Source organism: Manduca sexta, chromosome 1 (assembly GCF_014839805.1).
Source record: "Manduca sexta isolate Smith_Timp_Sample1 chromosome 1, JHU_Msex_v1.0, whole genome shotgun sequence".
NCBI lineage: Eukaryota > Metazoa > Arthropoda > Insecta > Lepidoptera > Sphingidae > Manduca > Manduca sexta.
This window is the reverse complement of record NC_051115.1, coordinates 1,595,216-1,609,036: the sequence shown is the minus strand read 5'-3', so window position 1 is coordinate 1,609,036 and position 13,821 is coordinate 1,595,216. Positions and strand designations below refer to the sequence as shown.

Below are 13,821 nucleotides of genomic sequence, written 5' to 3'. Positions count from 1 at the left end.
TTTTTGACATAATTTTAAGGAGAATATTTCCGTCATACATGATTTCTGTGTAGCTTTAACCATTAAGGTTGCACACGCGACGGAAGCTTAAAAAATGGAGTAACTTCTCCCGTTTTCCCAACATTTCCCTTCACTGCTCTGCTCCTATTAATTGTAGCGTGATGAAATGTATACTATAACCAGCACAGGAGTATGACAAATAATTGTACCAAGTTTCGTTAAAATCCGTCGAGTAGTTTTTGTTTCTATAACGGTTATACAGACAGACAGACAGACAAAAATTTTACAAATTGCATTTTTGGCATCAGTGTCGATCCCTAATCACCCCCTGATAGTTATTTTGGAAATATATTTCATGTACAGAATTGACCTCTCTACAGATTTATTATAAGTATAGATATAGATAGCAGTTAATACTAATGCGATGTTATACAGACTTAATCTTAACAATTGGTTCAATACATCTATGAGCCATTTACAAGAGACTTTCTCGCCCTACCCACCACTACAACTCCTGTAAGGCAGGATCAGCAGTGGCATTGTATGACACCGAGCAGTGAAGCTCGCCGAGTCTCAGGGAACACTAATGTGTCATTATCCCGCAACGAAATTAATCAAATAGAAAGATAGGAAGTTGGATATATTAATTGTCCACTTCACTCCATAGCAAAGCGGGAGACAAAATAATGAACTAAGGAGGCGTTGGAACCTCAAGGATAGGGACGTTTACAACTAGATAAGCCAGTAAGCACCACAGATAAAATTAAACGAAAGGGTCCTATCACATGAGCTGTTAGATTTGATTACAATAGGCATGGCAAAAACGCCGGAAAGCACCGACTTCGACATTTATGAGCCATTTCTATGAATTCCCGCAGGTTGATTATAAATATATCCAAGCTCTGGGATATAATATGATGATGATTCCTAATCGAATTTCGGCTAAAATTGCGTTGCGGTTTGAAAGACATTGTAGCCAGTGTAACTACTGAGTAAGGCTCAACATCTCATGTCTCAGGATGGTGAGCGCAATGGAATACCAAACAATACTTTGTAATGCAATGTGTTGGTGTTTCTACTGTTTATGGTCGTATCGCTTACCATCAGGCGAACGGAAAGCTCGTCTCGTCATTATCAATATAAAAAATGAACATATTTTTTTTTACAATACATTCGGTATTAACACACACAATAATCAATACCATTTACTTTAAAACTATGAACCAGGGCCTAAGCCTTGCTTAATATCAATTCTTATCTTATAACTTCTTTCCAGGAAGTGTCCCACAAGGCAAGTGTTCGTGAGAGACGGCAGATCACACTGCATAGACCAGTGCAATGCTGAGACCATGTGTGGCGAAGTGAGGGTACCAGAGAAACATCTGAATGTAAGTAGTTTAGGGCTTTGAGGGATTAGTTCGAGAAACGAAAACCGTAGTTACGAATGACGGATTTCACGTTTTGTTACTACCAAGTGTTCGTCGATGACGGATTCGACGAACTTGTAAGGGTTCGCCATCTCTTTTTAAAACCATCTGCGAGGATAAAGTTACTTTGCTTCCTCAAAAAAATACGGAGAATTGATCCTACCACTACTGTAAGCTACAGAATGTTAAAGAAGTAATTTGGTAGTAAAGTTAAATCCGAAGTTCGTCGATTCTTCGTTTAGGACCGATGTTTTGACGTTCGGTTTTTGAAGTAGACTCTTTGTACCGTAGCGGCACGTTGCGCTTTTTGTCTTTTTTACCGCGAACAAACTATGGTATCGTCGTTTGAAAGACAATAATATCTAAGCGACAAATATACCGAAAATGAGTTATACAAATGTTTGGAATAGCCTGCGATTTCTGTGTCTGATCTAGGTTTTGTAGCTCTAGGCAGTTTTAATTATGACTATATTTTTATAAAGTTGTGGTAAAATTAACATACAACGCCATCTCGTCATCATCACTGGAACTGCTGAATATTGACAATTAGAAAATATTTCTTAATAATCACACTAGATGGCGATAGTCGATTAAAACTTGCGATAACAGAATTTACGCAGTATGTACGTAGTACATATATATCGATACGCAGTATAATATATGTATACCACGCCCGATTAGGGACTGTCAGAGTGGCCGTCGACGGTCAGATAACATCTGCCTTACTGGAGATCTTCCCTTCCATAGAGAGACGATACCATTTGCTCCTCTACTGTTAACTATCTGCATCGGTATAATGATTTATTATGCTTACGCGAATGTTATACATTGAAAAAATATTTTCCGGATTTTATATTATGTTTTTCTCACGACGTTTCTAAAAAATGTAAAAAGTACATATAGTCCATCCGTCTGTGAAGACTCTTTCTCAGGAACGCGTGGACGTATTAAATTGAAATTTATATCAAATACTCAGGTCTACTGTCCCTTGGAGCTGTGAAAAAATCAAACTTCTAAGCCAACGCAATCAAAAGATACGGCCGTTTATGTCGCAAATTTTGGAAACTCGCAGGGGAATCAAAATCTACAGGGTACTTCTCGTGAACTCAGAATCTTGAAATTTGGTAGGAAGCAACGTTTTATAGTACAGATACGGGAAACATTGAGGAAACCGTCGAACATTTTTTACTAGGTTAAAAAAACAGATAAAAGAACTGAATTTAAATATGTATAAAATGTGTTGCAAGTAAATGTCGCTTAAGACAATTGGCTTTAAAACCGTCCATAGAACAAATGTCGCTTAAGACAATTAGCTTTTCAATTGTCGATATAAAAAATGTCGCTTAAGATAATTAGCTTTTCAACCGTCCATAGAACAAATGTCGCTTAAGACAATTAGCTTTTCAATTGTCGATATAAAAAATGTCGCTTAAGACAATTAGCTTTTCAATTGTCGATATAAAAAATGTCGCTTAAGACAATTAGCTTTTCAATTGTCGATATAAAAAATGTCGCTTAAGACAATTAGCTTTTCAATTGTCGATATAAAAAATGTCGCTTAAGCCTTTCAACCGTCGATATATATCCTAATGACATACTTGCCTGTCGCATACGTCATCCCCAAATATGCTTTTTGTTTTATTTATCTTAGAAAGTAGAAAATCATCTTGTTGCAGTCCCTAATAAGTACTATTAAAGATTTATATCAAAGTTAAAAATTGACGAGTACGAGTCCTGGATACGAGTGTGTAAAAACGACTTATTCGACTACTAGCGACCCGCCCCGGCTTCGCACGGGTGCAATGCTGATACTAAATACACTACAGAAAAACAGTGAACGTTGTATATAAAAATACAGCGGCCCGCTCTGGCTTCGCACGGGTATAACATAACAAAATAACAGTATTTCTCCACTATTTAATGGATGTTATTATTATACATATAAACCGTCCTCTTGAATCACTCTATCTATTAAAAAAAACCGCACAAAATCCGTTGCGTAGTTTTAAAGATTTAAGCACACATAGGGACAGAGAAAGCGACTTTGTTTTATACTATGTAGTGATATTCATTTGTCATAATGCATAGTTATATTTATAAGCCAAGTTATTCGGCGAAATTATTTGCAATAAGTGTAAAAGAGGCATTAGAGGATAATTTCGATAATCGATATTTATCGGTATTTTTTCCGATAATTATCGTTCCTCTTAAATAGCCCGATAACCGATAAATTATCGATTATCGATTATCGGATTGCATGCCCTAGTTCCTATGTCAGGAATGCAATTTCATAGCCGCTGTCACGGGAAAATGTAGTCTATCATGAATTCATAATAGGTTTAAATTACAATGTATTTAGGTGTGGTTAATAACTTTTGGGAATCCCTTAAGAGTGTTCATTGCTACAATATTCGGTAAACACGCGATGGTGTGTCATTTGTTGCTATTAGAATTTTTTATATTTACTTACAGACGTTTTTAATTAACATTGACTGCCTTGGTGGCGTAGTTGTACTGCATGCGCGGTACGGCAGCGCTCTGATGTCCTGGGTTCGAATCCCGAGCCGGGCAAAGTGATATTGGATATCTCTGCTCAGTATCAGCTCGGAGTCTGGAATTTGTGCCCGATATGGCGATAGGCTCGCCCCCTAACATGGGACGGAACACACTTGGCGAGTCGGTGCCCTGGTTGCGCCTCTGCATACCCCTTCGGAGATAAATGCGTGATGTGTGTGTGTGTATGTTTTTAATAAACGATCCGAATCTCAATCTTCAGTCCGATTCCGAATGAACCAATCAAAAAAACTCATTTGTAATGTCAAAAAAGCTTTGCTCTGATTGGTCCATTTTTGAGACGGATCGAAAAAATGATTTGAGATCATTTATTGCTAATGGCGGTTAGTTAGTTAGTTTATTGAATATGTTGCTTGTGTTCTATTGATTTCTAATTATCTATAGGCTATATTAATCATACTAATAATATAAATACGAAAGTTTGTGAGGATGGATGTATGTATGTTTGTTCCTCTTTCACGAAAAAACTACTGAACGGATTTGGATGAAACTTTACACTAATATTGGTTATACATCAGAATAGCACATAGGCTACAATTTATAATGATTTGGTCATATTTTAACAATACGTATCAAATAAGTCGATAAAAGAATTATCCCGGAAAACTCCTTCACGCAGGCGAAGCCGCAAGCAAAAGCTAGTATATTATAAAGCTTAAGAGCCTTTAAAATTTAATATGACGAAATTTTAAAGGCAGAAATATCCATGATTATTAATTATTTTTACGTTTTTCTTTCAACTGCGAGAACTAATCACTAACTAGACGTGAATTTAAATTCTTTACTTACCAATACTTGTTTAGTTACCCAGATTAAAGGTGAAACAAAATGTATGAAAATGGACCTTGAGGTATCGCCTTAAACGCGTTAATCTGAGGAACTATTCGATTTTGTTTTTTTTTTCCTGTCCGCTATATACTGGTTTTTGAAGTCAACCTTATATTTTGTTAAGAGTTATTTAAGTTAGTTCTGCTATTTTGTATTTAAAAACAGATCTAATTGAATCCAATAATAATAATTACAATCCTCTTTGATTTTGAGGAGTTCCCTTCTGCATCTTTGAAGATAAGATTAAACATTATTCTTATATGGTAGCATATTGAAGTTGTACTGAACCTAAGAAAAAAAACTTTAAAATCCTATTTAACTTTGAAGAGTTTCCGTCAGCATTTTCAAACTTTAACGTCCATAAAACAAATTGACTATTTCATAGCTATAAGAAATCAAATTTAAAAATTATCATTAAAATCAAACCGCAGGGTAAATAATACAACTTAAGAAACATTTACAAAGTACGCCAAATTCAGTAATCTATTGAAGTCAGATTATAACACTTAATCCCAATCTTTATTCTTTTTAAACTTCTTCTCTTTACCCCACCAATCTTCAGAAGGAATTTTTGGTAAAACCACAGGCCCGCTTGTAGCCACGTATTCAGCTTTCAAATACTTCGTGTTATCGTATTGATCAAATTCATTCTTCTCCTTTCTAGTTGTCAGAACTTTCTGGAGACCTTCGAAGTCGTTCGGCAGCGTTTCTTTCGAATTTGCTGTCAGTCGAAAGCGATTTGGGTTTTTGGGTTCGTCAATTTTGGGCATTTCCTTCTCCGATTGGAACTTTTCTGCTATACCTATGGTCGAATCTAGATGTGGTATTTCTGTTGATAATGGCTTCTTGATTTTCGGGTTCACCGAATACGAATATTGCTTTGGGTATTTATAAGATTTCTCCGGTTCCTTTTTAGTCATGTTTTTTACGTCTTTTTGTGGTGTTTTTAAATTAACCCTGACAGGTCTTTTAGGTTTTTCGATTGCCTTTTTTGCTTTGAAAACCCTTTTCGGTTTTCTTGGACTTTTTTTTATACCTTTTTCTTCGTTGTTGTGATACCTTTGTGGTTCTTTTTCATTCCTCTGCCTGACCTCGTTGTAGACAGCGTTATTCTCCTTCGATATATCTTGATATCGATTTTCGTTTCTGTCGTTTTCCTCTGAAACGTTAGCTACCATCTGTTCAGTCGCTTTGGCAATGAAATCGGCTATTTTTTCCGTTAACGATTCGGAGACGAATTTTCTCGCTAGCTTTTTTATGTCTTCGATGTTGGCTGTTAGTAAGACGAAGCCTCGTGTGATGTGGCTTAGGTAGAGAATTAGGGCTGAAAGAAATTAATTCAACTATAGAAATACATAAAATATTATAATATTACAACCATGAGGTGTACACACTGAACTGTGTGCGTCAGGCCGCGACAAATGTCCCGCCGTGCGGGCGTGCATTTGGAGTGGAGACCAAGCGCAGAAGAATTGCCTTGGAGAGAATATTTAAGAAATAAATAAAATAGACTATATATCTATACTAATATATAAAACTGAAGATGTTTGAACGCGCTAATCTCAGGAACTACGGAACCGATTTTAAAATTTATTTCACTAATAAGAAGTTACGTTACTTCTGAGTGTTATAGGCTGTATCCTGGGATAATGTAGCCGGACTTTTATCTCGGAAAACTCTCACGCGGACGGAGTCGCGGGTAAAAGCTGTGTATAACACGATTTTGTTTTAAAGGAATTCCATAATCAATATCTTTTCGAAACAATTATGACGGTAGTTGGGACCAGATATACACAGGCTGATCCCGGAACGCGACACACGTGGGCCACTATGGTGGGTTTTGACACATTGCGTACGGTCGCTATCCGGACGGATATAATGTAAACGGAAAATACGCTGATTCCAAATATATGTATAACTTAATATCCCAATACAAACTTTTTTACATTACCATCTTACCATCAGGCGAAAGGCAAGTTCGTCTCGTCCTTCAAAGCAGTAAGGTCTTTCTATTTTAATATTAAACTTGAATAAAATATTAACTTACCTATAACATACATTTGCTTCATGTTTGTGTAATGTTTATGACATATTTTACAACCTATATATTTTTTATGAATATTGAATTTACATACAATATTTAATGACTGCGTATCGGACTCCGTAATATATTCCGTAGGAAAACTGCGTATGGGGTACTCAAATTCCCGGCTTAGTGGCTGCAGGGATCTGGAGTTGTGAAGGGATATCTGGAGAAGGGAATCGTGTAAAAAGAAAAAGGAACCATATATCGGACAAACAAAAAGAAATATAGGGACCCGCGTAAAAGAACATATAGCTGACGTGAAACACCGACGCTCGACGAAGTCTGCAGTCGCTGAACACTCTGAAGGAGGCGCCAATCATTATCTGCGACTAGACAAGCCACAAATCCTCGCCAAAGAACACCGATTCCTGCCCAGGATGATTCGCGAGGCTATTGAAATTAAAAAACATCCTAATTTCAATAGGGAAGATGGTTGGAAGCTTGCACAAGCCTGGGATCCAGTTCTACATTTAATTAAATCGGAACCCAAAAGACCGGCTGTCAGACTTCAAGACGATAGAGTAGTTTCCTATGTTTGATATAGTTTATTACTTTTTATGTAACAGTAAATAATATGAAAAAGAAATTCTGTGAATTCTGTGAACAGTATCAAAGTTTATTGAAAAACAGCTACCCTTTCCACGAAATTTCTAAGCTTTTCAACTTATTTACTATTGTGTGGATTTTAAAAATTCCTTTTCCGATTTAGATGAATTGCATTTTTGATAAATGTATTTAAAGAAAAGTCAACTACGCTATTATGTATGTATTCTGTGTAAATAGAACTATTAACAGCTATAATTTAAAAAAAAATATGTAAAATGTAGGTATTTGGCATTGTTCCATTTTTGAGATAGATTGAAAAAAGGCTTTCTTATGTTGACGCGAATGTTAGACATTAAAATTAAACTACTATTCGGATTCTATCGCAGTATTTATAACTTTCTCCCGACGTTTCGAAGGCTTTGTAGCCTTCTTGGTCATGGGGGGACCTGTTGGGATCTGTAATTGAAATGGCGGATAGAGAGTGATGATCCAGTCGTTTAGATCTATAGCATCAAATGTTTCACATCCAAATACTAAGTTTTATTTTTGTTTCAGCCTTGCTACGTGTGCAACAGCACAGGACATGACTGCAGGATTCTCCCTCGTCAGAAAGAAGCCAGGATCGAGACAACCACAGACGGCTTCAACAACGAAACGGAAACACCAGGTAATCTTTGCTTTTATAATACCTCCAACAAGACTTTACCTTTTATACACAAGAAAGAAAATAATAAGGAAAATAAATATAAGAAAAGAAGAAAGATAAGAGAAAGAAAAAACAAAGAAAGAATTATTTATTGTTTTGTTTTTTTTTATTTCTTTGGATGACAGAGACAAGCTTGCCGTTCGCCTGATGGTAAGCGTACGACCATAAACAGTAGAAACCAGCACCTTGAATTACAAAGTATTGTTTGGTATACTACGGCGCTCGCCATGCTGAGACATGAGATGTTAATTATTATGTCTAGTAGTTACACTGGCTACAATGTACAAACCGGAACACCACAGTGACTACACACCGCTTGACAGAAATAGACTTTGCGTCGGGTAGCGGATGGATGCGGGCTCTAGACTGGAATGGTTGAGAGAGAGAGGTCTACGTGCAGTTCAGAATTGTTTGAATATTACTAGTGGTATATGTTTTATATCCGCCCGGATAGCGACCCTACACAAGGTGTTAAAACCCGCCATAGTGGCCCACGTGAGCGTTCCGTGATCAGCATGTGTATATCCAGTTCCATCAGGCATAATTGTGTCGATTGAAGGGTCCTTCTCGTCAGTCGACTTTCTATTGGACCCTTACAATCAGGTGCAGTGAGGTCACTGCCGGCATTTTTTTTTAGCCACCGTTGATGATGATGAGGAGGAACCTCAAGGAGTAGAAGACACGGATTTCGTACTATACGTGAGTGCGGTGGAGACAGAGAGATGTCGGCGAGGTCTTACTGTGGCTTACGCGTCGCATTGTCAGCAAGAATCTGCTTTGGACAGGTAATATATGTACAGGGTCATTTTGACATCGCGTTACTTCATGAAATCACATACTTATCTACTTGGAAATAACACTTTTCAATAAATAACTTGAATGTAAGATGTAAAATAAAAAATTGTAAGTTTCGAACACAATAAATATTATTAAAAAGTAATTTTACTTTTGCGCACTCTTATGCTACTACTACTACTCTAAGAGAATTCGTCGCAGCAACATCATACTTTGTCAGAAATACACTGACGCACCATACTCGCATTAAGCTACAAAATGTTCAAACGATCAGAAAACTAAAACCAGGATTTTTGGTGAAAATATGCGTTATTAATGGATGATTTTTGGCACAATGTCAGCAAAGGTGAAGACGAGTATGTGGCTTCATTTAGTAACGCAATTTCAATATGACCCTGTATAAAAATAATTACCATTTTCCCCAGGCCAGTAGCAGGACACGCGAACTTCTGCCCAGGAGAGTTGTCGACCAAGTCCAGGGACCTACCGTCCGTGCTGTCGACCGTCAAACATGAAATGCTCCACGCGCTCGGATTCAGCGTGTCCCTATTCGCTTTCTACAGGTAATATAGTATTTAATAATATCAGCCCTGTATTATATACTTGCCCACTGCTGAGCACGGGCCTCCTCCACTACTGAGAGGGATTAGGCCTTAGTCCACCACGCTGTAGTGCGGATTGGTAGACTTCACACACCTTCGAAATTTCTATAGAGAACTTCTCAGATGTGCAGGTTTCCTCACGATGTTTTCCTTCACCGTTAACGCGAACGATAAATTCACAAGGAATACACACATGATTTTTAGAAAAGTCAGAGGTGTGTGCCCTTTGGATTTGAACCTGCGGACATTCGTCTCGGCAGTCCGTTCCACAACCAACTAGGCTATCGCCGCTTGAAACTATTTACGGGCTTTTGATTTTTTTTATAGAGTTTTCCAGGATAAAAGTCCAGGGATGAAAGGCTATATCCTTCCCAGGGTCTCAAACTATCTCCATGCCAAATTTCATCGAAATCTGTTGGGTAGTTGAATTTTAGTTAGACTGAAGCGGCGGGGGACTTTGTTTTAAAATATATGATCTCTTTCAGTTGTGAAAACATCTAATTTGTAAGTCAATGTGATCAAAAGATATGACCGTTTATGTAGCAAATTTTGCGTTTTCTTTTTGTTTTAAATAAAAGACGAGCTTGCCGTTCGCCTGATGGTAAGCGATACGATCCATAAACAGCAGAAACACCAACACCTTGAATTACAAAGTGTTTGGTATTCCATTCTCGCCATCCTGAGACATGAGATGTTAAGTCTTATGTCCAGTAGTTACACTACAATGTCCTTCAGAACACAACAGTGACTACACAGTACACACTGCTTGACAGAAATAGACATTGCGGTGGTACCTACCCAGGCGGACTGTCACACATGAGAGACCAGTAAAGATTTCACAACAAAACCTATAGATTACTTCTCGTTGAACTAAAATCAGGAAGTTTGCGAGCAATGCCTTACAACACATTAAAGGAAATATCTAAAAACTGTAGATGTGTACTTTAATAACAAAAAAGAGCTAGTTTTTACGGAACTCTCGGTGCGAAGTCTAAATCTTACTGAACCGGTTTTTTTCTTTAGTAAAATATATTTTGCCTTTACCAGAGACGACGCCGGCGAACCACTCACAGAACGACGACCAGACACAGGAAACCCACCTTTAGATGAAGAGTAAGTACATCATTATATTTAATATCAGCTCTGTATTATATACTGTCCCACAGCACGAGCCTCCTCTACTGAGAGATTAGGCCTTAGTCCACCACGCTGTAGTGCGGGCAGACTTCACACAGCCTCAAAATTCCTATAGAGGACTACTCAGGTATGCAGATTTCCCCAAGATGTTTTCCTTCACCGTTAAAGCAAGCGATAATTCACAAAGAATACACACATAGTTTAAGGAAAGTCAGAGGTATGTTTGGGTTTTGAACCTGCGCACATTGTTTTCGGCAGTCACTTTATTATGATATTGAAGTAAGTATAACTACTTTTTATACTACTACGGATTTTATCGCGATTTTTATACAGGGTCATTTTGACATCACGTTACTAAATGAAACCACATACTTATCTACTTGGAAATAACACTTTACAATAAGTTACTTTTAAGGCATGGAACCCTGAGAATATGTTTTGATATGAAATGAGTATTTCTTGTATCCTTAAAATAGTGCCTTAAGGCATATCTCCCGTGCAATTGTAGTGTTCACAAATATAATGCAGACGTCAAAATGTATACCGGGTCATTTTGACATCACAATACTAAATTTAAACCATTTAAACCATTTAAACCATTTATTTCTCTACACACACATAAATACAACAAAAAAGTATAAAAGAAAAAAAAAAAACAAACACACACACACAGTTAACAATACCAGGCACAAAAACTGATTGCTTGCACTATGTGTGGTAGAAGGGATACCAGCTCAGTATACGCTGCAAAACAGCACTGATTTTCAGCTGAACCCCACTGTTATTATAGCACAACAAATCTTTTTGAGTGTACGGTCAGCTACAGCATACAATGAGATTATACATATATTGGGAATAGTGCAACATTAATAATTATGGGTACAACAGATAATCACATACAGAACACGTATTTACATGACATTGAAACAGTTTTTTTCGATTAATAAAGAATCATATAACCCGTTGAGTCACTACATTGGGCAAGGTAGTTTTTGAATCTTTAAAAATTCCCTCCGAAGATGTTCTTTCAGAGTATGCAGAGACATCCTTTTGCGAAGAGGTGGAGGAAGGTCGTTCCAGATCTTAGAAGCCGCATACTTGAAACTACCTTTATAGCCTGCTGTCTTGTGTCGTGGAATCACCATATCGTTTGCTTCTCTACTCCGTGAGAAGACTAAATGAAACCACATACTTATTTACTTGAAAATAACACTTTACAATAAGTTACTTAGGCCGTAGATAAAACTACTGAACCTATTTTTAAAATATTTAATCAGGACCAATTTGGAAGTGGGTTCCTTTAAAAAAAACGATTTAGCGAAATCGGTTAATAATTTACTGAGTTCTATGGTAACAAATATAAATAATAATCACGTCGAATTGAGAACCTTCTCCTTTTTTTAAGTCGCTAAAAATATCTTGACTAATCTAAAATAAATTAAACCGTTTATAATTTGTTTTAGAAAACAAAAAATACAAAAAAACATAATTATCCAATTTGAAGATTTAAATTCGTTCAGTAACTTAGTGTCAACAAAAAATATTTTTTACAGATTACAAATCCACAAATGGTCTGATCGCGTCGTGAGGAACTTCACGAGGAATTGGATGGTGAGAGGAGGCTACATGCAGAGAACATTTAAGATGATTGTCACTCCGAGAGTTGTTAGAGAAGTAAGTTGACCATCGTTGCTCTTTACTCTTTTTTTACACACACACACACACGTTTGTATATATTTTATAAAAAAAACATGCATTTTAATTAATATTTCATCCAACCCTAACCTTAATGCCAATTCTATTTCAAAGGTTCGCGAGCATTTCAACTGCTCGGAGTTGGAAGGTGCTGAGTTGGAAGACCAGGGCGGCGACGGCACCGCCTTGACGCACTGGGAGAAAAGAGTTTTCGAAGTAAGTTACGTGATAATATCTTATCTTTACGCGAATGTTAGACATTGAAATAAAACTATTTACAGATTTTATCGCGATTTTTTATAATTTTCTCCCAGAAAATTATAAGTAGTAGGGTAGTTGATGACTTAAATACATTTATCAGAAATATATATCTATCGGTAAAAGAATTTTCAGAATCTACGCAGTAATTAATAAGTTATAAAGCCTTGCAATTTGGTGGAAAGGGAAGCTGTCAAATAACAGTAATAGTGAAATGTGACGTCACCCAGTACCACCGGCCATAGCGCTGCGTGAGTGAGAAAAGGACAGCGCGATAACCTCATCAAGTTTACTCACAACAATATTTCAAATATGAATAACTGTTTTATTTTTCAAACAATTTTGATGCTGATTTCGCAGAAGTATTTCTTTTTCATGTTATTTTCTGTTACATATAAAATAATAAACTAAATCAGACAGGAAACTATATTATGTCGAATGTCGAGGTGTAATCATCTCTCGTCAGTCGACATTCTATTGCACCCCCACTCCATTTACCACTTACAGTAGTTGTAAAAAAAAAAATACCCGTTGACGTATATTCTATAGACACGGACGTCCATATAAACTATTTGTTCAAAATCTGGAGTTAGAACTAAAGTTCGCTGCAGCTAAAACATCAAACGTCATCTAACCAAACTTTTAAAACATGCAGCGCTAAAGCGCTTTAAATAGCTGACTATATTGACCGTACTACTCAGTTTGAATGGATTGCAGTACACTTCAGTTGAACACTGAGTGTTCAGAACGCCACATCTAATACGTAGTGCATATGTATCAATGATTTTACGACATCCAATGTTCAAAAACTTTCGTATTTTTTTAGAACGAAGCTATGACAGGCACACACACACAAAACTCAGTGTTCAGCAGGATAACGTTCGCTATGATGGAAGACACTGGATGGTACAGAGCTGAATACAGCCACGCGACCCCACTGGACTGGGGCAAGGGGCTCGGCTGCAAATTCGCACGGACCTCGTGCAAGGAATGGCTGAACACTCAAAGGTTGAGGTATACAATATATGGGTTTTGCTTATGTTGAGTTTTGTGCTTCTATTGAGGTTTGTGCTTCTGAGTTTTATGCTCTTATTGAGTTTTATGCTTATCGATAATATTTTATGAGTAGTGGAAGCGGGCATTTACGATTAAAGCAATTTATTTTTA

General features: G+C 37.0%; 1 protein-coding gene across 2 annotated transcripts in view; it reads left to right on the top strand.

Moving 5' to 3' along the window:
* LOC115454104 (leishmanolysin-like peptidase) overlaps nucleotides 1-13,821 on the top strand; it is a 103,499-nt gene that overhangs the window by 77,767 nt on the left and 11,911 nt on the right. Inside the window, exons 5-12 of one of the 2 annotated variants that reach the window (XM_037436333.1) lie at nucleotides 1,277-1,388; nucleotides 8,017-8,128; nucleotides 8,805-8,952; nucleotides 9,388-9,525; nucleotides 10,612-10,677; nucleotides 12,255-12,375; nucleotides 12,511-12,612; nucleotides 13,481-13,662. In XM_037436333.1, the coding sequence (XP_037292230.1) occupies nucleotides 1,277-1,388; nucleotides 8,017-8,128; nucleotides 8,805-8,952; nucleotides 9,388-9,525; nucleotides 10,612-10,677; nucleotides 12,255-12,375; nucleotides 12,511-12,612; nucleotides 13,481-13,662 (981 nt within the window). Of the gene's footprint in view, nucleotides 1-1,276; nucleotides 1,389-8,016; nucleotides 8,129-8,804; nucleotides 8,953-9,387; nucleotides 9,526-10,611; nucleotides 10,678-12,254; nucleotides 12,376-12,510; nucleotides 12,613-13,480; nucleotides 13,669-13,821 lie in introns of both variants that reach the window. The other variant, XM_037436331.1, reaches the window with a different exon arrangement.